The following is a 25535-nucleotide window of genomic DNA, read 5'->3' as shown; positions in this document are numbered from 1 at the left end:
GTCCAACGTGAATTATGAGATATTTCCACCCATTACGACAGCCCCCCCCCTCCCTGCCGCATGTGTGCGGGACCAGGGGGATTAGTCACAGGGCAAGCCGCACTCGGCACAAAGCTTCAGGGAGGCTGGTGGCTCCCCCTGTCCCCTGCCCCGTGCCAAGGCAGGGTGGTCAAGAGGGGCTTTTTTTTTGAAGAGAGGGTGTTCCTCCTGCACCTTCCCGGCTTTGGGCTCATGCCTGGCATGGGGGCAAGGAGGGGTTGTGGGGGCACCCAGGAGGCAGTGGGAGGCCATGGGAAGGGAGGCTACGGCATGCGGTTTTGCCTCAACCTCATCCCTGGGGAGTGAAGTCTCCTTTCTGTCGCCCCAGGCCTGACTCATTTTCAAAGCCAGGAACAGGCAGCAGTTAATGAGGCCAGACAATAGGGAGCTGTGTGGGGCAAGAGCGCTGGCATCAGTCAGTGCCTGCCACAACGCCTTCATGCCAGGCATGTCATGACCCTGATACCACGGTCCACCAGGACCCTCAGTGGGACCGTCACTGCCTGGCAGGGCATGTGCCCACAGAGCCACAGCAGCACTGCAGGCTGTTCTGGGTCATCCCACCCACGTTGCACCAGGACAGCACCCCACAGGGCCACCACCTCCCTGCCTAGGGATGAGCTGGGCAACCACTCCTGGTAGAGGTGCTGGAGGGGTGCAGATGTCAGACAGGGTGGCTGGGGATGCTGATGGACAGCTGACTCCATCCCAGTGCAGATCAAGCTGTGTGCAGTGGGCAGCCCCACTGGGGCTGTGCCTATACCAGACCTAGCTCCAGAGTGCCTCCGAACCACCTTTGTGCCGGGTGATGCCAGCACACATGTACAGGTGCTGGGAAATAGCTAGTGGGACTGGGACACTTTCCCAGCACAGACCCCAGCTGGCACCACCCCTTCTCCGTGAGCACAGGGACTCCTGAGGCTCTGGTAAGCTGTCTCCCTCACCTGGGGGTAACCCCTGGCATTTTCAGGGACAGCCAGGGTGGTGGATGGGGGATGCCCAGGCACAGCTGGGGCATTCCTTTCCTCCCTACTCATGTGTTTCCCCATCTCTCCTTCCTTTCCCTGGGAAAGGGGAAGGCGCTTCCCTCTTTGCTTCCCTGCTCCCACAGCCAAGCCAGGAGACTGTGACGAGCTCTGGGTTCCCAGAGCCAGCGCTGGATTCCTGGCACCAGCGGGGCGGCTGGGAGCCATTGCCTGCCTCCTCCCTGCTCAGCTCTGCTCGCATCCCACTGTCCTTCAGGGCCCCTGCTGTGCTACAGCAGGCATCACACCACGACACTGGCACAGCCACGTGAACTCCAGCTCTTCTCTGCCCGCCACACTGCTGGATCCTGGACCAGCAGGGACATCGGAGCAGAAGAGAGAGGACAGGTCAGTGGCAAGGGACATTGGGACAGAAGAGAGGGGACAGATCAGATCTGGGAACAGTGAGGAGGACAATGGGACTGGGGATGCCATGCTGCTGGGCATAGTCCCTGCTTAGAGAAATCCCTGTCAAGCAGCAGGCCGTAAGCACAGCCATGCCCAGGGATGCCAAGGGCCCTGGCAGTGTCCAAGCCGTGGTGATGTCAGCAGGCCATCCCTCCAGGGGAAGCCCAGCTGTTCCTTGCTGCCTTGCAACAGAGCCAGTTCCTGCCACAAGGCTAGACCCCAGCATGGCCATGCCCCTGATCTCACTGCCCTCCCTGGGAGAGCTGGCCACCAAGAACGGGATGAAGCAGCTGCAGGCAAGGCTGGGGATGGGTAGCTCCATGCAGTCTGACATTGGGGGCAAGGGGCAGTGGACTGCAGCCCCCCCCCCCCCCCCCAGCTGCTCACTGGGCTGCAGGGCAGCCCAAGAGGAGCTTTCTGGGGAGGTCGGGGCCTGTTGTGTTCCAGCTGTGCCGTGTTTCCCTAGCTACACCGCACAGCTGGCCGGGTGTTTGTACCGCCCGGAGTTGATTTTGGCAGCCCTGTGCTTCCCCCTCCTCTCCCCTCCCCACCCTCCTTCCCCTGTCCGGGCGCCTGCCGGCCACACACCCACTATCTGCCCCCCCATCGCCACCCTCGGTGGGAATGGCAAGACAGGGACATGGGTGGCACATGCTGATCCCCCTTCCCCCCCAGCCCCATCCCACAGTGCGTGCCTCAGTTTCCCCAGCTGGATGATGCTCTCCGCAGGCTTTTCTATGGTATCTGCTCACTGCCCACCGCTGCCATTCACTATCCCAGGCACATGCAGGTGAAGAGTGGGACCAGTGCTGGGTGCTGCTCTCTCAACCTCTTCCATAGCTGCCCACTCCCTTCCCCGGATAATGGAACCCAGCCATCCAGGATCCTGTACCACCACAGCCACTGTCTGGTGCGGGGCTGGGGTCCTGTTCATTAGCTTTTCTCTGCCCAGGGAGGGCAGTGGCTGGAGGGATTTGGGGATGTTAAGGGCACAAGTTGTGGGGTACATGTGATTTTGCAGTGTTCAGTGTAGATCTGGAGGGCTGCACATGTTTTGGGGGGCCATGTTCAGGGCTGCTGAGTGGATGGAGGATCTGTATGTGCTAAGAAGTAGGTCCATGGGATACAGGAGTCTGTGTGGATGGACAATGCCCTGCAGTGTCCTATGTCCTGGGGTGCCAAGTGACCTGGAAGGGGACTGAGTGAACAGTGAACTGAGTGAAGCCCAGGGCTGAAAATGGGCTGTGTGGATGGAGAGCCACCAGTATGCCTCATACCCTCGAGGTGCCCCATGCCAGTGAAGAGTATATGGATTAAGGAAGGAGGTATTTAAATGGGGTGCCCCACAAATGCCTTATTCCTAAGGACCTTATGGGGGGCAGACTTATTCCATGGGGCAAGCGTAGATGGGAGCATACCCAGGATGTCCAGTGCCCAAAACCACTCCAAGTTCTGTGGAGGAGCTGTGGATAGTGGTGGTGATGTCTCCACGGTGTTCTGTGTCCCAGTGGGTCTTGTGTGAATTGGGAGAGGTGAAGTCCCCAAAATGCCCAGCCTCTGGCTGTGCTCCATGCTCTGAGGAAGGGTATGTGGATGAAGGCTTCCCTCAGCTACCCTGTGTCCCGGGGCTGGAATGTCAGCGGGGATGGTCTGCATCCGGAGGTGCCCCGTGCCCAGGGGAAGAGGGGACAGTTGATGGGGGTGGTGTCCCGGGACACCTCAAGTCCGGGAATACCTTATGCCCAGCGGGGCAGCTGCGTGCCCCGGGAGTGCCTCAGGGACGGCCCGTGCCCGGTGGGACCGGAGCACCGGGGCGGGAGGCATCGGAGCGCGCCTGGCGAGCGTCCCGTGTCTGTGTCCCCGTCTCTCCCGACGTCCCGTTCCCCCCCCCACCCCCAGGCCGGCCGCTGCCTGCGCCTCATTAGCAGGGCCTTTGTTTGCACAGGGCTCACAGCTCCCGCTTGCCCATGCCGCCGCCTATAAAGCGGAGCCGGAGCCGACGGCCGGGCAGAGGCGGCGGCAGCGGCAGGCAGCAGCGGCCGGCCCCCCCTCCCCGCCCCCAGCCGCGGACGTCTGCCCGCCCCGGCCGGCCGGCACCATGCGCACCGCCCAGCTCCTGCTCCTCGCCCAGCTCCTGCTCCTCACCCAGCTCCTGCCCGGCCGCGCTGCCCGCCCCAAGCTGACCCTGCCCATCCGGCCCGACACGGACCCGCTGCCACCCGGGGGAGCGGCAGGTAGGAGACACCCACCCCTCTTCCTTCCCTTACGTTCCGGGCACCCCCTGTCCTATACAAGCCGCACCCTCACTTCGTGCATCCCGCTCTGTGCGCTGCCCTCCCTGCCGCCTGCAGCCCCGTCCTTGCACAGTACCCCTGCACCCCTTTTTTGTTGCCATCCGTCCCGGGATGACCGAGAGCGGGACTGGCAGCGGGAGGGGAGCGGCCGCTGTCCGGGTGTTCCTGTCCCGGCGGTGACCGGTGGTGGGTGGGGTTTGGGGGGGGGTCTCCACAGGCTGTGCCTTCGGGGGTCGCTTCTATGCCGTGGACGAGACTTGGCACCCGGACCTGGGGGAGCCCTTCGGGGTGATGCGCTGTGTTATCTGCCACTGCGAGCCCGTGAGTGTCCCCGCACTTCCCAGCCCCGAAACCCCTCCTTCCCTCGGGATCGCCCCTAGGATCCGGCCCTGCCAGGGAGAGGGTAGGCGGCGGCCCCTTAATTCCATAAACCCCCACTCGCGGCAAAGGGAAGCGGGATCTCTCCAGCCAGCCGGACACCTGGATGTCGTCCCCCTCCCCGCAGCAGTGGGGAGGAGAAGGGGGGTTTAAAGGATCAGGCTTCATTCCTCTTCCCCCTCCTCAGGGATGGCCCCCGGCTCTCTCCCTCCCTCCAAGCAGCCCCCCGAGGCCGGGGCTGGCGGAGCTGTGCACAGCTGGGCAGGGGGCTGGGGGGGGGGGGGGGGGGAATGGGGGGCTGGGCTTGGCAGCTGTACAGGCAGCTGGGGGCTGTGCAAGGTGTCTGGGGGGCTCTGGATGGGCTGGGATGGGGGCAGCCAGACCATGTCGGGGGAGCACACCTTAGCACGGTTTGGCACACCTTGGCATGGCTGTTCCGGGCTCTTTCCACCCTCCCACCCCACCCACCCCCGCAGCAGAGGAACCGCCGAGGCAAGCCAGCAGGGAAAGTGAACTGCAAGAACATGAAGCAGGACTGCCCTGTGCCCACCTGCCCCCGGCCCACACTGCTGCCTGGGCACTGCTGCCACACCTGCCCTAAAGGTGAGGTCCGTGGGTACCTCACTGCAGGGAGCCCCTCTGCACCCAGAGGGTCCCCCATGAGCACGGGAAAGGGAGCACTGTGCACACACCCTCCAAAACAGCTGCTAGCTTTCTTACAGAGATTGTTTGTGCCCTCTGGATACCTGGGAGGTGCTGGAAAGGAGAAAGCCCTGATGGGCAGAGCTGTCCCCAAATCACCCTGGGAGGGGTGCAGAGAGGGTGCACAGGGCTAAACACCCTGCCTGTCCATCTCCTGCTCCCAGAATGTTCCCCCCCATCCCGAGTGCAGAGCTCCACAATGATTCACAGGGCACATCTCACTTTGTCTAGGGAGATTTATTATTATTGCCCCCCACTCCAAGCTCTTGGGCACAAACAACCTGGTGCAATGCTCTTCCCCTATGCCCACCCCATTACCAGCTTTGCCAGGTCCCCCAGAGAAGAGCCTTGCACCCCCCTTCGACACCTTCGAGTACTTCCAGGACAAGGAGGACAACTTGGACAAGCCCTACAATGATCGCTCCTACCTCAGCTCTGAGGGGCTGGCCCGTGACGATGCCCGCACAGGTAAGCCATCCGTGTGGGCGGGCAGCAGTGCTGTGGGGTACCCCTGCATTCTCCCACCTCCACTGTCATCCCCTCCCCAGAGTTTGTGGCCTTGCTGACGAGTGGCCCAGAGCCGTGGCACCCTACATCCAGTGCTGTGGCCAAGGCTCGCTTCACCCTGCTGCGCTCCTACCTGCTCTTCTCCATCAGCTACGAGCAGTGAGTCCTATCCCCTGTCCTTTGCCCAGGCTGGCACAGCGGGCACCCTCTGGAAAATGGAAGGATGCAGGGGTGCTTGTTGCTTGGTTTCCCTTTCAACCTCTGCCCATAGCATCATAGCCTTGCATTGGGCAAGGCAAGAGTTTTAGGGGGGGTGGACAGTGTGCTGGGGGTCCAGCCCAGGCGAGCAGCCGGAATTTCGGCACACCCATGGTGACAGGCCAGCCTCACCCCTTCGCCTCTAGCTCTGGAGTGGGAACAAACGGGAACGACTCCAGGGCTCGACAGAGGACGTGGGCCCAGCAGGACAGAGGTGCCATGCTGCCTTGCAGATGCTGCCAGCAAGCACCACTGCCAGGGTCCCCCGTCCTCGCTCTGCACTTTCCAGATGCTCACCAGCGGCACAGCCTCTCCTCTCCCTTCTTTCTTCCCACTCCAGTTTCTTCTGTTCTTCCTTGCTTCCAGGCCCCTTTGCATAGTAAAGTGGTGACTAATTTCCAGCTCCGACCGGGAGAGCCAAACAGAGCCGAAAATGCTCCTAATTTACAGCTAGGCTCGAGAGCTCGTCCCAGCTGCCTTTCCCGGCAGGGATCCCCCTCCTGCTTGCTGCCAGTTTGGCACCACTCTGGGGCAGGAGAGCCCAAGGTACCTATGCCAAGCTGGCACCCAGCAGGATGGCAAAATTGGGCCAGCCCCAGCATGGGTGAGCAGAGCATGGTGCTTGACACCCAGGGGAGGGCATCATCCTTCTCTTTCCCACGCCAAATCGCTGGATGACCCTCCCTGTGCCCTCCTCAATGCACCCGTGTGCCCGGTGCTGAGCAAGGGTGTTACCAGGGCAGGAAGGTCTGGGCAGGGGCTCCTTTCTCACTTTCTGGGTGCCTGCAGGCTGGGACGGCCGAGCCGAGTGCGTTTCAGTGATCCTGAGGGCAATGTGCTGTTTGAACACCCCGTGCAGAAGAGTGCTGCCTCTGCAGATGGCATGGTGAGAGGGGCCCGGAGGGCAGGGGGACATAGCATCCCTTCTCTGCCTGCCTGGGTACATGGTGCTCCCAGCCCCTGCCCAGCCTTGTGCTTGCCTGCAGCTCTGTGGGATGTGGAGGACAGTGTCCAAGGCCAATGTCCAGCTGCTGCGGGGGGAGCAGCTCCGTGTGTCCCTTATCACCCGGGCGCAACCCTCTGGAGAGGTTCATGGGCACATCCTCAAGCACCGGGCACTCTTTGCAGGTAGGTCCAGCTTCTGCATGCCCACCCAGTTGGTGCCCACCAAGATGCCCCCTCATGCCCTCTCTCCCTGCACAGAGACATTTGGTGCCATCCTGACCTCATCGGACCCCACACACCTGGGTGCTGGGGGTATGGCCATGTTGACCCTGAGCGACACTGAGAACAACCTGCACTTCATTCTCATGGCCCGTGGGCTGCTGGAGCCTGGTGCTGAGGGTGAGGGGCCTGACGCTGCCCAGGGAGGCAGTGTGGGGCTGGGGCAGAGGGTTTAAGCACCTATGTGGCTTCTGATGTGTAGGGGTCAGCATGGATGGAGTCAGGGTGGGTGCATGGGCTGGGGTGCAGGGCTCAGAGTAGGTACAGGGGCTGTGTGTGGAATGAGTGGGGGTTCAGGCATGCATAGAGGTTGCTGCATAATCTGGAGTGTGCATGGGTTGGGTGATATGTGGTACCATGTGGGGGAATGTGGGGCCATATGCTGCTGGAGGCCATATGGGTTGTGAGGGTCGCTGCAGAAAGATGTGTTTGGAATGTGGGTTGTGTGAGGATTTGTGGGAATACATTGGAAACAGAGAGAGTCACAGTGTGTGCAGGAGTCCTGGCATGTAGCACAGGACAGGCAGGTGTTGAGAAAGTGGGAAATAAGGTGCAGGGGTGTGGGGGCATTGGGCACAGAGGGGTGGGTTTAGGAGAAAGAAGGACAGTGGTTACAAGCTCCCAGTTCTGCGGGTCCAACCCCCTCTGCCATCCCCAGAATCCCCCTGGGTCCCTCTGCGGGTCCGCATCCTGCACCAGGGCCAGACACTGCGGGAGGTCCATGCCAACATCACTGCAGAGGTAAAGCCAATTTCTTCCCCCCAGTGCCCCAGCAGCCACGGTGCCCGCCTCGCCAGGGCTGATCTGTGGCACCTTGCCCTCCTTGGCAGGACCCAGACTTTGCAGAGGTGCTGAGCGAGTTGTCTGTCCAGGAGCTGCAGTGGTTGGTGCAGGGGCAGCTCCGCATCGTGGCTGAGACGGAGGGCCGGCACGCGCGGCAGCTGGCAGGCACCATCACCACCCGCCGCAGCTGTGACAGTGAGCACAGGGCGGGCACCCCAGGGCACAGGGGCTATGCCTTCTCCTATGCCAACCTCATCCCTCCTCTGTGCTTTTCTCTCTGGGCTGAAGCCATCCAAAGCGTGCTGTGTGGAGCGGACGCCTTGCTGCCAACCAAGACGGGGGCTGTGGGCTCAGCCAAGCTGGCACTGCATGAAAATGGCACTCTGGAGTACCAGGTAAGCAGGGGACACCGCCCTTCCTTTGGGGGTCCCAGAAGGGTCTCTCCCCCTGGCACTGCCCCTTGGCATCTTCCTCACAGGTGCAAGTGGTGGGCACTGCCAGTGAGGTGGTGGGCATTACACTGGAGACCAAACCCCGACGGAAGAGCAAGAGGAATGTCCTGTTTGATATGACACCCAGCTACAAAGATGGGCTGGTGAGTGCCAGGTTACACTGGGAGGGAGTGGCAAAGGGATTTGGGGCATGTCCCCATCCCAACCTATGCAATCTCCTGCTGTTGGCAGGCCCAGGGCACCTGGCAGAGCCCCAGCGCCCGTGATGCCCATATGCTGCTGCAGAACGAGCTTTTCCTCAATGTGGCCACCAAGGACTGGGCAGAGGGGGAGCTGCGGGGTCAGGTTATCTCCCTGCCCTACAGCGGGCTGCTCACTCGCTACACAGGTACTTGGGGGGCACCAGGGGTGATGGCAGGAGTGATGTGGCAGCCCCCTGCCCACCACCTCCTGTGGCATCTTTCTGCGTGCAGAGATGCCTGTGGTGCTGGCGGGGCAGCTGGTGTCCCCTCCTGTGGGCAGCGGGGCTGGAGGGCACGCTTGGCTCTCACTGGATGAGCACTGCCACCTGCACTACGAGATCACAGTGGCAGGGCTGGGTCGCCCATCTGATGGCACTGTCAGTGCCCACCTCCACGGAGTGGCTGAGCTGGGCGAGATGGGTGCCCATCCCCACCAGCACAAGCGCCTGCTCAAGGGTTTCTACAGCACTGAGGTGAGATTGTCACCTACTTGGGGCACTGCACAGTGGGGAGCAGACCAGCCCTCATGCCCACCCTGGTGCCCCTCTCACCTTGGCAGGCTCAGGGAGTGGTGAAGGACCTGGATGCCGACCTGCTGCAGCACCTGGCCCAAGGCACTGCTTTCCTGCAAGTCAGCACCAAAGCTCACCCCCACGGGGAGATGCGGGGATGGGTAGGTCTCTGCCTGGGCAAGGCACCCCTACCCATCTGCAGTACTGCCTGGGGTCTCCAGCTGGGTTGCCCTGCCCAGAGTTGGGTGGGAAGGGGCACGGCACGGCATGGCATAGTCCTGGCAGTGAAACATGGTTTGTGCTGTGGTCATCAGTGGTTCCTTCATCAGTCCTGACCATGCAGGGCAGCTGATCATTGGCACGGGAAGTGGGGTATGCCAGTGGTGCCAACCCACCCGCTCTGTGCGCACATCCAGGTGCACATCCCCAACCGGTGCCACGCAGGAGGGACTCGCCTGTCTCCGGGGGAGGCCGAAGTCTCTGAGGGCACCAAGAGCAGGGATCTGGAGCAACTGAAGAAGGACCCAAACTCCTGCTTCTTTGAAGGCCAGCACCGGGCACATGGCACTCGCTGGGCACCTGACTATGACAAGAAATGCTCCATCTGCAGCTGCCAGGTACGGGCCAGGGGGGAAGAAGCTGGGGGGCAACACCTCTCATGGCAACCCCTTGTAACGAGCTCCTGTACATCCTGCCCCCAGAAGCGCACAGTGATCTGTGACCCCATCCTGTGCCAGCCCCTCAACTGTACCCACCAGGTGCATCCTGAGGATTTGTGCTGCCCCATCTGTGAAGGTATCTGGGAGCTGGGGAGGTCTTGGGTGGGGGGCTGGGCAGCAGCTGGGTTTCCCATGGATTAAAGGTGGCAGGTCCCTCTCTGAGCCTCTGCCCTGCTCCATGCCCTCCTTCTTCCCTGCAGAGAAGAAGACAGGGCAGGAGGATGTAAAGCTGGAGCGGGCACGGGACAGTAGCGAGGGTGAGTCTCAGTGAGCACAGGCTGAGGGGGTAGCTCTGCCTCTCTGGCCTCCCTGGCACCCTCTGGGGGCTGTGTCCACCTCTTCCTCCTCTCCCAGGCTGCTACTTTGATGGGGACAAGACCTGGCGAGGCTCTGGAACCCGCTGGCATCCTGTTGTGCCCCCATTTGGCCTCATCAAATGTGCCATTTGCACCTGCAAGGTAAGTGTGGGTCCTAGTCCCCTCCAGACCCCGGCCAGGCCTGTTGGCAGAGCTGCCCCTGCACCCATGGACACCCCCAAGATAATGGTCACTGTAGAAGAGGCTCAAACCAAGATGGGGGTCATATGCCTTGTGCTGACTGCTCCATGCCCCACATGAGCCCCCAATGCTCTCCACAGGGCACCACAGGTGAAGTGCACTGTGAGAAGGTGCAGTGCCCACGCCTCACCTGTGCCAACCCTGTGCGTGCCAGCCCCTCTGACTGCTGCAAAAAATGCCCAGGTACCTGAACCTACCCTCCTACCCTCCACTCTCCTAGCATCCCTGCCAAAGTCCTTGTACCTCCCCGTGCCACCGTCAGTGGGGTGCCCTTGCCCAGTGCATGCTTCCTCCCAGTGCCCTTTCCTGTAGCCCCAGAGAAGAGTGTCCCTGAGCTGGCCGACAGCATGCAGGCAGATGGGCCGCGAGCCTGCCGCTTCGGGCGCCGCTGGTACCTCAACAACGAGAGCTGGCACCCCTCTGTGCCACCCTTTGGAGAAATGAAGTGTATCCTGTGCTGGTGTGTGGTGAGTGTGACAGGCTGTGGGCAGGGGAGGCAAAAGAAAGCCCTGTGCCTGTTCTCAGTGCTTGGAGGGCAGCCCAGGGTACCATCCTGGGGACCCACTGCACCCTGAGGAGTACCCTCCAAACCCTCTTTCTGCCCTGTAGTCAGGGGAGACACACTGCCAGCGCCAGGAGTGCCCGCCAGCAGCTTGTGACAGCCCTACCAGGAAGGACAACCCCTGCTGTGCCAAGTGCCACTGTGAGTGCCAGTGCTCGTCTGTGGGCACTGCTCCCCCAGAATTGCCTCTGTGGCCCCTGAACCTCCCCATCTCTCCTGGGTGCTGAACCAGAGCAGCAACAAACCCAAGCACCTTCCTGACACCCACTATGTCCATCTCTCATCCCCACTTTCCCCTACCCTGCAGCCCCAGATGCCTCCTCAGATGTGCAGGAGAAGGTCCATGACAGCAGGGCGGAAGTGTGGAGCCGCTGAGCAGTGACCACTGCCTGGAGTGGTGTGAGACCAGGCAGACATAAGCAGGTCCTTGCCACTCATCGCCCCCATGCAGGGCTCGGGGCACAGAGGAGCATGGCAGGGTGCATGCAGCCAGGCATCCAGCCTGGGCACAGCCATGATGATGGAGCTGCCCTGCCCACTCATGCCAGTGAGCAGCAGCCAGGCTAACAGAGGCTGGAGCACCAACTGCCCTTCCTCTCTGCGTTCCCCCAGCTGGCAGGCACAGTGGGCATCATGGCCACCTTGTACATAGTGTAAAATCCCTCTGGCCCTCGTCTTGGCCAAGCTTGTCAAATAATTTATGGTGCCCACTGACAGGGGTCCCGATGTATTTATTAAAACCAGAGATATTGTCCACCCTGACGCCCTCCTCTTCCTAGCAGCAGCAGGCACAGGGCTGTGCCCCTGCATCCCACATCAGGCTCCCATGGGATTTGTGGAACCTGACCTTGCTGGATTTAGGGATGTGTGTGCTGGGGGGGTTGGGGCACACGAGGTCTGGGAGCCAGTGCTAGGCTGGAGGCACCCCAAGTGGGCTATGGGGTGGGGCTTGTAGGTTAGCAGTGTACAAGACTAGGGCAGAACCCGGTACCCGTGGCTGGGGCTACAATGCTAGCCTTGCCTGTGCCCATGGCAGGGGCTAAGGATGCAAAGCCTGGTGATAGTGCCCTCTGGCACAAGGACAGCAAGGCTCTGTCCCCAACACCTCTGCAGTGGCACAAAAAGCCCAGTCCAGGGCCACAAGCCAGCTGATACCCATGGAATTTCCTACCCACAGCAAGCTGAGTGCCTGTATCTGGGTGTGCCACCTGGCAACTCACACCAGTGCCAGTGCAGACCACAGCACACGCTTTGGGGCAGCACTCCCCCAGTCACTCCAGTACAGCCACCCTGGACTAAAACCTCACATGGCTCATGGGGCCCATGGAAGCTCCAGTGCTGCCACTTGATTTTTTTGTCCCCTACTATGAGGGACTGAGGCACCTCTGGAGACATCACTGTACTGTGCTAGGACAGCCACACTGGACTCTGTGGGGAGAGAACTGAGGCATGGTGGCACAACACCGCCAAAGTGGGACAGTGTTAGTCTATACTGAGGCTGCACCAGAGGCAGCACTGGACTACAGGAGGTCAGGGTAGGACAACAGGAAAATGGCACTGTGCCATCCCACACTGGTACAGAACCCTGAATGCTGAGCCAGGTGTCTTGCCCCACGTGTGCCCGTGGCCACATGAGTGTCTGCGCCAGCAGGGTAGCAGCACCCGCGGTGGCCTTGCAGTGTGCTGGTGGCCCAGAGCTGGGCACGCTGGTGGCAGCAGGCAGAGCGTGCGTCCTGGCACGGGGATGCCCCTCCGGATGAGTGTCCTGGCTACTGTGGGGGAGTGCCAGGAGCTTACAAGTGAGGAGGGAGCTCCGTGCCCAGGGACACAATGAGCAGGCAGCTTATTTTATCACTGCCCTGCCTCAAACCAGTTTCTGTCCGGCAATGAACCCTCCCAGCCTGGCACAGGGCATATCCCAGCCCCTAGTTTGGCCATCATCACCCACCATTGGAGGTGGTGCCCTCAAAGCAGAGGGTGGCACCCAGGCAGTGAGAACTAGCCCATTCCCCATCCCGCAACACCAGCCCGACAGTGGCACAGCTCCGTGTCTCCCTGCACCCTGTTCTTGCCACTAAGGTGCCCTGCAGTGCCCCAGGGAGAAGGGCGAGCTCAGCCCTGCCAGCTGCTCCTGAGCCAGACGGCCTGCCATGCTGGAGCACCTTGCCCAAGGATTGCTGGTGCCATGCTTTGCTCCTGTGCCCCTCTGAAGAGGGCTGAGCCACAGCTGCCCAGCAGGTTTGGCAGCGAAGAGCAGAACCCAGCTTCCTTCCCTGGGGCTGGCAGTCCAGGGATGCTGAGCAGCACCACGGTAAGGACCAAATCCCTGCCATCTTTGAGGTACCCCTGGCGAGTCCCCACTCTGCCGAGGTTCCCAGCCATCCATGGGCATCTGCAAATCTTGTGCCATCAATGCCAAGACCTCAGGCACTCTGGCTCCCCAGATCTGAACCCTAGCCTGTGGGCTTCTCGCCTGCGGTACTCTCATCGTCCTACTGCCCACTTCCCACCGGGGTGAAACCACGAGGAAACAGCGATCGGTGGCAGTGCCAGCTCCTTGTGCCCGTGGGAAGAAACAATGTGTCCTAATGGGAATTGTACCCGCGGGCACCCCGCGCCGGCTTTTACCCCCCCACGCTCGCACACACCGGCTGTCCACGGGTGCCGTCCTCAGCTGGGAAACGTAGGCGCAAAGCCCATGGGTGGGCAGAGCAGAGTTCCCCCAGCCCATCCGGGCACCCCCTTGCCCCTGCCCGGTGCTGGATGCTCGGCGCTGCCGGCAGAGGCGGAGCACGACCGGTCCCTCCCCTGGGCAGTGCCCCGGGCCCGCCCTGTACGGCCCGGGAGGAGCCGCCGCAGGCACCGGCACCGGCACGGCCAGGAGCGGCGGCACCGGCGGCACCATGGCCTCCGAGAGCGAGGCGCAGCGGGCGCTGCAGTATGAGCAGACCCTGGTGAGTGCGGCCGGTACCGGGCACCGGGGGGCACCGTGCACCGGAGGGACTCGGCTCACGGCGGGGCGCCTGGGGCAGATGGGCTGTTGTGGAGGGCTGCCTCGTTCAGGGTGGCGGTGCTGGTGAGCTCTGCGATGTCCAGTTTGGGGTGCCCATCTTCGGGCTGTGGCTGGGGATAACTCCCAGGACAGGCGTGTCATCCCATAGCGCCACCACCAGTGGAAGCGCTCAGCTGAGCCCCCGACTCCCTAGGGCAGTACTTTTGACCGTACGCCATTCCCCCCCAAACTCCTCACTACTTGGGCAATGATGCCCACACTGTGTGGGCTCCCAGAGGCACCGCATGGGCACCCGTCACGCCCTAGCCCTCTGCCCCCAAGATAGTGTATCTCCTCCGCCCGCAACCTTAGCCCCACGTTTACAGCTCCTTCCCTTCTGGGGCCTCCCCAGTGACACCTGGATGCCTGTCTGTTCCCTATGTCCTCCCTCCCCTATGCTGCCTAAGGCACTCAGACGTCCGGGCAAAGGTGCTTCCCCCTGGTTCCTGCCTGGGACGGTGCCTGGGGCAGTTCAGCAAGTGGGTACTTTGCCCTGGCATTCTAACAGGCAGTGCCGAGAAGGTGGGCAGGGAAGCAGGGGCTGATCCACTGCAGGTTACCCGTGCCCACGGCACCCCAAGTCTGCCAAGAGCTTGAGCTAGTTGCTGCAAGTGATGCCTGCCTGGCAGGGCTGAGCCGAGGAGCAGCTGGGGCCACAAGCAGGCGCCGTCAAATGTGAGCCGTGGGGGTGCTACTCCTCCCCTGCCCTGGCACTGGACTGCCCTCCTGGGTGCCGTATCCATGGTGGGTGGGTACAGAGGCCGGTCTGGCCAGGCACCACGGGGCGGAGGAGCCTGCGGGCAGTGCGTGAGGGGAAAGGCACGTTGGGCTGGCATCAGGGCAGCCTTGCATGGCGCCAGCAGACTTTGCCCTCCTTTCCTCCGGGCGGGGTAGCACCCATGCCCTGGGTGCCCTAAGGAACCCATCCCCATGGCCTCTGGCTGCAGCAAGGCTTGTGAAACCACCTGAGACTCCTGGGTGAGGCTGGGTGCGGGCTCCTGTCCCACAGCTTTACACCTGGCTTTTGGAAGCTGCCTGGGCACATGCTGGGCAGGAGGGGTGCCCAGCCCTCCACAGTGCATCCAAGCTACCACCAGCTCCTGCTACCACCTGCCAGGAGACTCAGGATCCAGCCAGAGCCTGTCACAGGCTGGTCTGAGCTAGACTGCCCTGAGGACAGCCCAAGGAACAGTTCTTCTTGCCCATGCCCACAACCAGGGCATCACAGCTGGGCTGCAGGGCTGTGCCTAGTTGTGCCCAAAGAGCCCTGTTTCCACCCTATGTCCTTAACCTCCCCGATAGATTTCACCAGTCCTGGGATGTCATAGCCATGGTACCACTGGGTGCTGGCACAACCCCACCCCTAAATATCTCCCCAGACAATGACATCCCTCCCTGTGGACCCCATGCTGTGCAAGTGCCCATGAAAAACCCCAGCCATGCTACCTGTACCAGGATGTATGCCAGCCCAGGTGCCCCCTGCATGCTAGGCTGCTGTGATGGGGAGCAAGGGGCCTTCAGGGGGCGGGAGTGGGATTAAGCTTGACAAACTTCCCTTGTTCCCTGCAGAGCCGCTCAGGGTGATTAGAGCCCAGCTAAGACGGGCAGCGTGACACACTCCACAGCCTCTGCTCTGCCTGCTGCCACCCCAGAGGAACCCCTGCCTTTAAACAACTGTGCCCTAAAATCATGGGTTTTGGGGAGAAGGTTGACTGGCATGGGCCATGTGGAGGTGGGCTCTGCTGCCAGGCAAGCTCAATGCAATGGGACAAGGTGGCACAGGGACAAGCAATGCCAGATGCCAGTACCCGCCCTAGGCACAACACCACCCGGGTGCAGCGGACATCATGGGCTGGCACTGCCCAGGGAGCTGTGGCACGGCCAGTGCCCTCAGTGCAGGAGCCCAGGACCAACATAGCAGCCTTGGCCCATGCCTGTGTCCCCGGCTGCCCCCCATCAGGCTCTTCCCCCATGCCCGCTCCCTGCCTGCCCAGCACTGTGATTGTTCAGCTGTTTTGTGGCGGAGGCCGGAGTCCCGGGGCTGTTTGTGTTTCAAAAGGCCTTTGTGGAAAAATAACCCGAGCGGGAGGAGGAGGAGGAGGAGAAGGAGGAGGAGGAGAAAGAGGAGGAGGAAGGAGAGCCCACCACTGGCCTTCACTGTGTCCTCACAGCCGTGCCAGGGCTGCAGACACACTGGCTGCACATCATGGGGCACCCCTGGGGTCCCATGTCCTGCCTGCAAGGTCGTGGCACGGGGCAGAGTGGTGACATAGGGTAGCACTGGGTGGCAGGTGGCAGTGGGCTGGCACCATCCCTTCACTCACATCACTGTTGTTGCAAGTGGGGCTGGCTAAAAACAAAGGGAGAGGGAACAAAATCCCACCCCACCCCCTCCTCTGCAAGCAGGCTGGACCTCCTGAAGCTGGACATCCCACTGGGTGTCCCAACAAACAGAGGGCAGCATGACAGCCCCTGGCACAGTCCCATGAGTTGGGTATGAAGCTGCTTCAGGTGGCTTTCAACCTGAGGGTGCTCTGATCCCAGCCAGGCTTGACCACAGGGCAACAGTGAGGCTGGGGGAGGAGGGGACTTGGCAGGTGGCCAGCACTCCCTGGGGTGCCGGCCAGTTTCGTCTTCCAGAGGAAACAAGCTTCACCCGAAGGGAGCCTTTGAACTCAGGGACCCATGCAGGGCCAGGGTCCTCCTCTGGCAGATGCCAGATCTGACCACCTGAGGTGGATGTGTCAGCTCCCTTCCTGCCCCCCAGCACACTTCCACAGGCCAAGGGGTTTCTGAGCCCACACTGAGCAGGAGTCTGGGGGGAAATCCATGCCAGGAGGGGCACCAGCAATGGAAATGAATGTGTCCCCCACTCCCTGCCTGCTTCTCCACCCTTCCTCCCACCACTGAACACAACCTGGTTATCAGACAGTGGAGAATCCACTCGGCGCCACTCTGGCTGCTTTCTACTCCCTGCCAAAGGGACCTGGGCAGGACTGATGCCCTGTGTGAAATGTACCTTCACACTGTGCCCATGGGGGACTAGCACATGCCACCAGGCTGAGGGGTGCATGCAGGACTCAGGTGTCCAGGGTGGGAATCTCTGCCAGCAGCCAGGGCTGGGCTGCCCACGTGCCATGCATGGTGCCCACCCATGGTGTTGCCCCTCCATCAAGCATCAACACAGACCGTGCTGAAGAGGGTGACTGTGCCCCAGCCACGTGCTGCATTGGCATGGCATGGCGGGTGGGCACTCCATTGGCATGGGGCTCACGTCGCTCCGACGTGGGAGCCTGGCAGGGCCCCTGCAGCCCTGAAGCCTCCCTTTGTGCCGGGCCAACCCCTGGCACTTGGCATTCAGGTCGTGCCGGAGGGAGTGAGGCGGAAACCAAGCAACCAAGTCCTTGGCAGTGCCCGCCAGCATGGGACAAATGCCCCCAGCTTGGTGGGGAGGACGGGCACAAAGAGCTCCTGGCCAGCACTAGGGGCACTGCAAGGGCCACCCCCCCACACCCAGGCCAGGCCACATGCCACATTCAGGCAGGAGGCACCCGAGGAAGAGGGGATGCCTCCTATGTGGGCACAAAGCCACTCACCACCTTGCTCCCCAGATTTCCTCCTCACAGCTCTGTGCCTGATGCTATGCCCCCTCTCCCCCGGACTGGGGATGTGCCCTGACCCTCATTGACCTCCTGCCTCCCTGCTGCTGGCAGAGACTGGCCAGCTCATGTCACTTGTAGCCTGCCAAGGCTACCTCCCGTGGGTCACCCCAGCCCTGCTCTTAGTGATGCTGAAGGGAGCTGCCTGCAGAGCACCAGCTCAACCCCAGTACCAGCCCTCAGAATCTGCTGGCCAGGCTGGCTGTGTTCCCAACTCCGGAGTTCCTTCCCCACCTTTTGCCAGCCTAACACAGTGCCTGGAGCACCTGGGCAGGGCCGGTGACTGGTACCACGCAGAGCTGGCTGCCTGTGCTTGGGTATTGGGTGAAACAATTGCCATTGATCCCCATGCACCTTTTCTGCCCAACCCCTTCCCATGTCCTGGATGGCAGCCAGGGACCCACAGAGCCATCAGGCATTCTTCCCCTGGGGGTGCCTGACACCGCCCAGTACCGGGAGGCCATGCCAGCATGCCCACTGCTCCCCTGCCTCAGTTTCCCCACTCGAGCTGGTGTGCCAGCCGGCCATGACAGCCCTGCCCACTCCTTTTCCCCCAGATGTATGGCCGCTACACGCAGGACCTGGGCACCTTCGCCAAGGATGAGGCAGCCCGGCTGCGGCTGCAGCAGAGACACGGAGAAGAGGACACCCCCCGGCCCCGCCGGCCCTCTGAGCTGCTGGAGTACACCCAGGGTCGCTGTGCCCCCTGCCGTGGTAAGGGCCACCAGGGATGGGGATGCTGGTGGGTGCAGCCTCACAGCAGCACCCAGTCTGGGCAAGGCTGCCCACCCTGCTACAGTGGCAGCGGGTAGGGTTTCTCTGGCTGTCATGGGACACTGGCGCCGAAGACAATGCCACCTGCCCGCCGGGCAGCAGGGACACAATGGCCCAAAATAGCCAGGCACGCCGTGGGGACTTGGGGCCCCCAGCCCCTCTGCCTGGGGCCGTGCCAGGGGGGCCGTGCTGGAGGGAGGTGCATGCCCAGTGGTGTCTTGTGCGGATTTGCACGGCTGGAGCCCACCATTCCTGCCCACTCGTGGCTATGGCATGGCTGTGAGGGTGCTCCTGCACTGGACGGTGGCCACAGGGCTGGGTCAGCGAGGCTGGTTGTGAGCACTTGCGTCCCTACCAGCCTGGCCCTGCTGCCTGAGTAGCCCATCCTTGGGGTGCCTGGCACTGAGCCTGCCCTTGTGCCTGCAGTCTGCGCCTTGCAGTGCCAGCGGTTCCTCATCTCCAAGGTGGGTGAGGACTGGGTCTTTCTCATCCTTCTGGGGCTGGTCATGGCACTGGTCAGCTGGGCCATGGACTTCGCCATTGCCACCTGTCTCCAAGGTAAGCGGGCACCAGTGGGGTCCCGGGGCCATGGCATGCCAGCATGGGGTGGTCATGCCACAGGGCCATGCCATGGTCCTCACTACCTGTGACCCATCTGGCTGGCTTTGCCCACAGCACAGAAATGGATGTATGGGGGCCTGGACACCAACGTGCTGCTGCAGTACCTGGCTTGGGTCACCTACCCCACTGTTCTCATCACCTTCTCAGCTGGCTTCACTCAGATCCTTGCCCCTCAGGCCGTGGGTAGGGCACTGGAGGGGCTGGCTACATCCTAATAGAGTGTTCCCTACCTGGGGCTGTGGGCTGGGAGTTGTCTGGATGTCCTCCGGAGCTATGGGGTCGGGGGTCCTGAAGGTCTTCCATGGGCTGTGGTCTGGTCTTCAGAGGGTCTCCTATGAGGTATGGGGTGGACAGCCGCCTAGGCTATAAGGTTGAGGGTCCTGCGGATCTTCCTAGAGATAAGAGTTTGTCTTCAGAGGATCTCCTAGGGGCTGTTGAATTGGAGTCTCACAAGGGGTATGAGCTGAGCTGTTCCTGCGTGGCCACGGGGCTGTTCCTGCTGACTGTGCTGTGGGCAGGGATGTTTCTGGGGGTCACATTGAGATGTAGAAGAGTCAAGGATTTCCCCCCAGAACTAAGGGGGGGGACTCCCCAGTGTATTCCCTCCGTGGCCTTGGGTCAAGACTGTCTCCTTGGTGTCAGGCTCAGGAATCCCCGAGATGAAGACCATCCTGAGGGGTGTTGTGCTGAAGGAGTACCTCACCTTCAAGACCTTTGTGGCCAAGGTCATCGGGCTGACATGCGCCCTGGGCAGTGGCATGCCCCTGGGCAAAGAGGTGAGAGCACTGCCTCGGGCAGGACAGACAGAAGGCCAAGGAGGGCACCATCCTCATCCCCACTATCCCCCCAGGGTCCCTTTGTCCACATCGCCAGCATGTGTGCAGCCCTGCTCAGCCGCTTCCTCTCCCTCTTTGGAGGCATCTATGAGGTGAGCAGGGCAGGCTGGCCCAGGGCTGGGGCTCTGCTTGTGCCCCCCAGCAGGTTTGGCAGTGCCTACGGGGAAGGGGGCAGTGCCCACTCACCCCCGGCTCGCCCACAGAACGAGGCGAGGAACATTGAAATGCTGGCGGCTGCCTGCGCCGTTGGTGTCGGCTGCTGCTTCGCTGCCCCAATTGGAGGTAGGGTCACCCTGGGCCCCCCAGCCTCCATAAACCTTCCACGTGGGCACTGGGGTCTGCCTGGTGGGGCAAGGAGGACCCCAGGTCAGCTGGCATGGGAGGAGGAAGGGAGGAGCGGGCACCTTCCCCCCCCCCAGGAGGTGTAACCTCTGCTTTCATCCTCTTCCCTGTCGCCTTGCACTCCAGGGAGCTCCTTGCTCCGGCCCCACTGAGCCCTTCCCGTAGGTTGGTGATGTGTCTAATTGCCTCGCTGCCCTCTGCCTGCTGCTCTGCCCCATCTGCCCATCCATACATCTGTGTGCACCCCACCCCAGTGCCACCCACCATGTTGTTGCTCATGTCCCTGTGCGACCCTCTTGCTCCCACTGACCATTTCTCCGCAGTGCCCGCTGCGGCCAGCTGGGAACCAGCCATGTGCTTTGAAAGGGAAGCCCTTGAACCATCCCATAGAGTGTCCTTGGGGCTGTCCAGAGTCTGCAGGCCATGCATGAGGGTGGGCTTGGGGCAAGAAGCATGCCAGGTGCCGGGGGCCCACCTGGGTTTTGCCGCCTCCCTCGTGCACTTCCCCCCCGGTGCCAGGCGTCCTCTTCAGCATTGAGGTCACCTCTACCTTCTTCGCTGTCCGCAACTACTGGCGTGGCTTCTTCGCTGCCACCTTCAGTGCCTTCATCTTCCGTGTCCTCGCCGTCTGGAACAAGGATGAAGGTACTTCTGGCAGGGTGGGAGGCCTGGGGACCCTTCTGCCCAGCCCTGCTGATCTCTACCACCCCCAGAGACGATCACTGCACTGTTCAAAACTCGCTTCCGCCTCGACTTCCCCTTCGACCTACAGGAGCTGCCCGCCTTTGCTGTCATTGGGTGAGTGCAGCCACCCCAGTGCCCATCCCATGACCCCAGGGGTGAAGCAGAGGTGCTGGTGGTGGCGGTGGCAGTGGTGGAAGCAGGACGTGTGTATGGTCACCCTTTGCCTCTGCCCAGGATCGCAAGTGGCTTCGGGGGTGCACTCTTCGTCTACCTCAACCGCAAGATCGTGCAGTTCATGCGCCGCCAGAAGACCATCAATCGCTTCCTCATGAAGAAGTAGGTATCCAGTGGTTCCCAGCAGTGGGGCTGTGGAGTCAGAGCTGCACCAGTCACCTGCTGCCCTGTGCCACCCCCAGGCGTCTGCTCTTTCCTGCCCTGGTGACACTGCTCATCTCCACGCTGACCTTCCCACCTGGCTTCGGACAGTTCATGGCTGGCCAGGTACCCACCGTGGGGTGGCACAATGGTCCCCACCCCAGCACCACCACCAACTCCACCTGACTCCTGTTCATCACCAGCTCACCCAGAAGGACACTCTGGTGACACTGTTCGACAATCAGACATGGGCCAAGCAGGGGCTCAGTGACGAGTTTGAATATTTGGGCATCCTGGAAGCCTGGCGTCACCCTCGCTCTAACGTCTTTGTCACCCTCGTTGTCTTCATCCTCATGAAGGTGAGTATCTCCTGCCTCCCCTAGCCCTGGAGTGCCACCAGACAATTCTGGGAAGGCGCTCCTGGATGCCACTGGATATGTGTTGGATGGTTGCTAGCAAGGTGGTACTGAGTGGCACTGTGTGGCTGCTCCCAGAGGCCACCAAGGCATTGGCTGATATTGCCAGCATGCCATCAAAGAGATCTTGGCTGGGATCCACCAAGGTGCTAGCAGGAGGTACTGGAGAGGTACCCCCAGGTGTCACCAGGGAGGTCTTGGCCAGGTGCCCTCAAGTACTACCAGGGAGGTCCTGGCTGGATGCCATCAGGCACCGCCAGGGAAGTTCTGGCAAGGTGCCCCCTGGGAAGAGTAGAGTGCCCATTTCTGCTCCACACAGCCAGCTGTGGGGCATAGCAGGGTTAGGAGGCAGGGCTGGGCCAGGGGTGGGTAATTAACAGGTGTCTGTGTCCCCTGTGCAGTTCTGGATGTCAGCCCTGGCCACCACCATCCCAGTGCCTTGTGGAGCCTTCATGCCTGTCTTTGTCATTGGTGAGTGTCTGTACCCTGCCTAGGCATGGTGGGAGAAGGGAGATGCTTGCCAGTGTACGCTCTCGTGAGTGTCCCCAGCTGTCCCCTTCCCTGGCAGTATTAGGGCAGAGGGGAGGGTGCAAGGCTGGGTCAGGTTCTGGGAAAGCCCCTACACCCAGTCTCAGCCCCTCTCTGTGGACAGGGGCAGCTTTTGGACGCCTGGTTGGAGAGAGCATGGCAGCCTGGTTCCCTGATGGCATCCACACCAACAGCAACACGTACCGCATAGTGCCAGGTGGCTACGCTGTGGTGGGTAAGCACCGAGCCAGCACAGACACACCATGGTGGGCATCGCTTGGAGATGCTCCAAAGGAGCTGGCAGGCTCCCCAGGGCTGAAGTGGTGTCACCAGGAACTTGAGGTGACACCACCAATGGGGATGTCCCCAGGAGGCCCCAAGGGTTCTGGGTGTAGTGAATGCCCTAGGGGTGGGGACCCAGCCCAGTGGGTAGCAGCTGACATATTTTCCATGGATTGGCACAGGGGCAGCCGCGCTGTCAGGAGCCGTCACCCACACAGTGTCCACAGCTGTGATCGTCTTCGAGCTGACAGGGCAGATCTCTCACATCCTGCCCGTCATGATCGCTGTGATCCTGGCCAACGCCGTGGCCCAGAGCCTCCAGCCATCCCTCTATGACAGCATCATCCGTATCAAGAAGCTGCCCTACCTCCCTGAGCTGGGCTGGGGCCACCACGAGTGAGTCTGTGTCCCCTGCTGTAACCCCAAATCCCCTGCATGCAGAAGGGGAGGGCTGGCATCACCATTTCCCTCCCGGCACAGGAAATACAACGTGCGGGTGGAGGACATCATGCTGCAGGACATCCACTACGTCACCCTCAACTGCAAATACCGGGACCTGCAGCACGTTCTGCAGAGCACCAAGATGAAAAGCCTGCCGCTGGTGGAGTCTGCTGGTGAGACGTGGGCAGGGGCTCTGCCGGCACCCATCCCAGCTGTGGCTGTGCCAGGGTGGCAAGGGTGGGATGGAGAAAGGGGTGTCAGGAGCCAACATGCCTCCCTGCCACCGGCAGAGTCCATGATCCTGCTGGGCTCCATCGAGCGGGCACAGGTAGGGGCTCTGCTCGGCCAGCAGCTCAGCCCCCAGCGCCGGCTCCTGGCCTTGCGGCACAAGGTGCTGGCTGAGGATGGACACCGGCCTTCCGACGCCAGCATTCGCTTCCAGGTGAGTGAGATGGCTGCCTCGGGGGATACCTGGCCATGCTGCCCCCCACCACCATCCCACCACTCCCCCTCCCCCCCGCTGCAGATCAGCACAGAGACCTCCTCGGGTGCCCCCACCCGTGTCTCCCCTCGCAAGCCCCTGAAGCCAGCACTGAAGCGGGTGCCCAGTGGCCCAGTCGAGAGCCTCACAAGTGAGTATGCACCCAGCCTCTCGGACCCCACTTGTGCCCCTCTGCTGACACTTACTCCCCATCTGCAGCTGGCACCACCGACCATGCTGGCATTGCCCTCAAGAACCTCTTCTGTGCCAACACCACCACAGAGCCCACCGAGGTGAGTGCCTGGCCCTACCTAGCCCTGCCCATCCCCACCTAGCCCATTCTGACATCCTTTCTCATCACTCCCATCCCTTTTCATCTCTTCACACTCCTTGCCCACTCCTGCTCACCTTTTCTCATTCCTGCCTATTCCTTTCCATTCTTTCTCATCCATGCCTCATCCTGCCCAGCCTTGCTCATACTTATCCCATCCTTTTCCATTCCTCCTCAACCATGCTTGCCTTGCCCTTCCCTTCCCTTCCCTTCCCTTCCCTTCCCTTCCCTTCCCTTCCCTTCCCTTCCCTTCCCTTCCCTTCCCTTCCCTCCCTTCCCTTCCCTTCCCTTCCCTTCCCTTCCCTTCCCTTCCCTTCCCTTCCCTTCCCTTCCCTTCCCTTCCCTTCCCTTCCCTTCCCTTCCCTTCCCTTCCCCTTCCCTTCCCCTTCCCTTCCCTTTCCCTTCCCTTCCCTTCCCTTCCCTTCCCTTCCCTTCCCTTCCCTTCCCTTCCCTTCCCTTCCCTTCCCTTCCCTTCCCTTCCCTTCCCTTCCCTTCCCCTTCCCCTTCCCCTTCCTTTCCCTTTCCCTTTCCCTTTCCCTTTCCCTTTCCCTTTCCCTTTCCCTTTCCCTTTCCCTTCCCCTGACATCACTGCCATGCCCTAACACCACTGTCTCTCCCCATGTGGTGCTAGGCCCAGGGCATGGCCTATCGCAAGGCCAAACGCGTCCGTATTTCCATTGTGGTAAGCTGCAGCCAATCACAGGCTGGGCACAGCCCCTCTCAGCTAATTGGAGCCCAGCATGGATTTTCTGCACCAATCAGGGGCCTGGCAAGATTCCCCTTGGCCACTCATGTTCAGCCTATGTGTGTGTGGCCAACCTCAGACTTCCTGATTCTGCTCAGCCAATCACTGTGTGCGTTCTCCCAATCTCAGTCTTTGGTGGCCAATCATACTGTGACCTGGAGGGCCTTGGCCAGCCACAGCCATGGGATTTTCCCCACTTTTCTCAGCCAATCATAGCACAAGCTGCATTCTGTCCAGCAATTACAAGCTGGGCTTGTCCAATCTTGGCCAATCACAGTGTGGCCTTTGTCCTCTCAACCAATCTTGTTACCTGACTGGTGCTCTACCCACGTTCTGCCTGCTCCCTGCCTGCATGTGCTGCCTTCACCCCTTCCAGGTGCTGCTGCCTGCCCCTCGCTGAACCCTGCACACTCCCTGCCCCTCTCTGCCACCAACCTGCCTGCCCTGCCAGCCTGCTCAAGTTCATGCATCTTTTGCAGGAGGAGATGGATCCAGGTGACAGGATGACCCCAGCAGAGGTGAGGATTGAGCAGGAGCAGGCAGGACTCTCCTGCCCACAGGGACCTGGAAGATCCCAAGAGGGTGCTGATGGATGACCTTAATGTACCCATAACAGTGGGTGTAGGGGTAGTGGTTTTCTTCCATCTTGTGAGGCACACACCCCCTCACCCTGCCCCATGGCATTCCCCCCATCAGATCCTGGAGTGGGAGGAACAGCAGCTGGACCAGCTGGTAGACTTCAGCAGCGCCAAGATTGACCCTGCACCCTTTCAGCTTGTGGAGCACACCTCGCTGCACAAGGTGAGACCTTGCTTCTTTGGACCTCAGACCAGTTTCCCCTCCAGGCCTCCAACTCAGCCTTTTCTCCCCACAGACCCACACTATCTTCTCGCTGCTGGGCCTGGATCACGCATACGTCACCAGCATCGGGCGCCTGGTGGGCATGGTGTCCCTCAAGGAGGTGAGAGGGGGCAGTGAGGTCAGAGGGCATGGTCCAGAGCCCCAGAGCCCCCAGTATATGGGTTTGGGGTTCCTGCAGCTGCGCAAGGCCATCGAGGGCTCGCTGACAGCCAAGGGGGTGAAGGTTCGCCCACCACTCGCCAGCTTCCGAGACAGCACCGCCAGCACCAGCGAGCCTGACACCACAGCCCTGCGCCAGCTCTGGGACCGCCACCAGCACCACGCCATGCCCCGCGAGGCCGGTCCCAGGGGTGATGAAGACAACAACACTCCCAAGGGCTAATGGGACAGGATGCCCCCCCCAGGTGCCACAGGGACCCTTGGCAGGTGACAGGGGATACTTGCT

The 25535-nt window shown here is 61.6% G+C and overlaps 2 protein-coding genes across 2 annotated transcripts; both read left to right on the top strand.

The window, feature by feature from the left end:
• The first annotated feature begins 3570 nt into the window (after positions 1–3570).
• On the top strand, positions 3571–11037 carry CHRD (chordin). The gene is made up of 23 exons (XM_054386052.1): positions 3571–3706; positions 3984–4087; positions 4621–4747; positions 5168–5314; positions 5395–5512; positions 6401–6497; positions 6598–6739; positions 6815–6955; positions 7494–7576; positions 7666–7813; positions 7907–8013; positions 8097–8213; positions 8302–8458; positions 8544–8785; positions 8872–8985; positions 9241–9441; positions 9526–9619; positions 9744–9800; positions 9898–10001; positions 10181–10283; positions 10413–10567; positions 10710–10803; positions 10970–11037. The coding sequence occupies exons 1-23, from the start codon at positions 3571–3573 to the stop codon at positions 11035–11037; spliced, it is 2856 nt and encodes a 951-aa protein (XP_054242027.1).
• A 2203-nt stretch (positions 11038–13240) lies between these two features.
• On the top strand, positions 13241–25472 carry CLCN2 (chloride voltage-gated channel 2). The gene is given in 25 exon segments (XM_054385748.1): positions 13241–13539; positions 13541–13616; positions 17931–18087; positions 18574–18705; positions 18823–18951; positions 19411–19544; positions 19619–19696; positions 19808–19886; positions 20466–20591; positions 20660–20744; positions 20865–20966; positions 21047–21131; positions 21209–21364; positions 21823–21892; positions 22074–22184; positions 22414–22627; positions 22712–22845; positions 22963–23114; positions 23199–23304; positions 23373–23446; positions 24116–24166; positions 24709–24747; positions 24926–25030; positions 25104–25190; positions 25269–25472. Coding segments are annotated over 25 exon segments (2985 nt in total).
• The last annotated feature ends 63 nt before the right edge of the window (positions 25473–25535 follow it).

This window comes from Indicator indicator, chromosome 13, assembly GCF_027791375.1.
Source record: "Indicator indicator isolate 239-I01 chromosome 13, UM_Iind_1.1, whole genome shotgun sequence".
NCBI lineage: Eukaryota > Metazoa > Chordata > Aves > Piciformes > Indicatoridae > Indicator > Indicator indicator.
Note: the sequence above shows the minus strand (reverse complement) of the source record. Positions and strands in the feature narration are given on the sequence as shown.

Excerpts from the sequence above, each read along its gene's own strand:
- CHRD (XM_054386052.1), top strand. The coding sequence starts at position 3,571 with ATGCGCACCGCCCAGCTCCTGCTCCTCGCCCAGCTCCTGCTCCTCACC. Across the intron at positions 8,014-8,096 it reads ATGGCACTCTGGAGTACCAG|GTGCAAGTGGTGGGCACTGC; the intron begins GTAAGCAGGGGA and ends TCTTCCTCACAG. Across the intron at positions 9,801-9,897 it reads GGCACGGGACAGTAGCGAGG|GCTGCTACTTTGATGGGGAC; the intron begins GTGAGTCTCAGT and ends CTCCTCTCCCAG.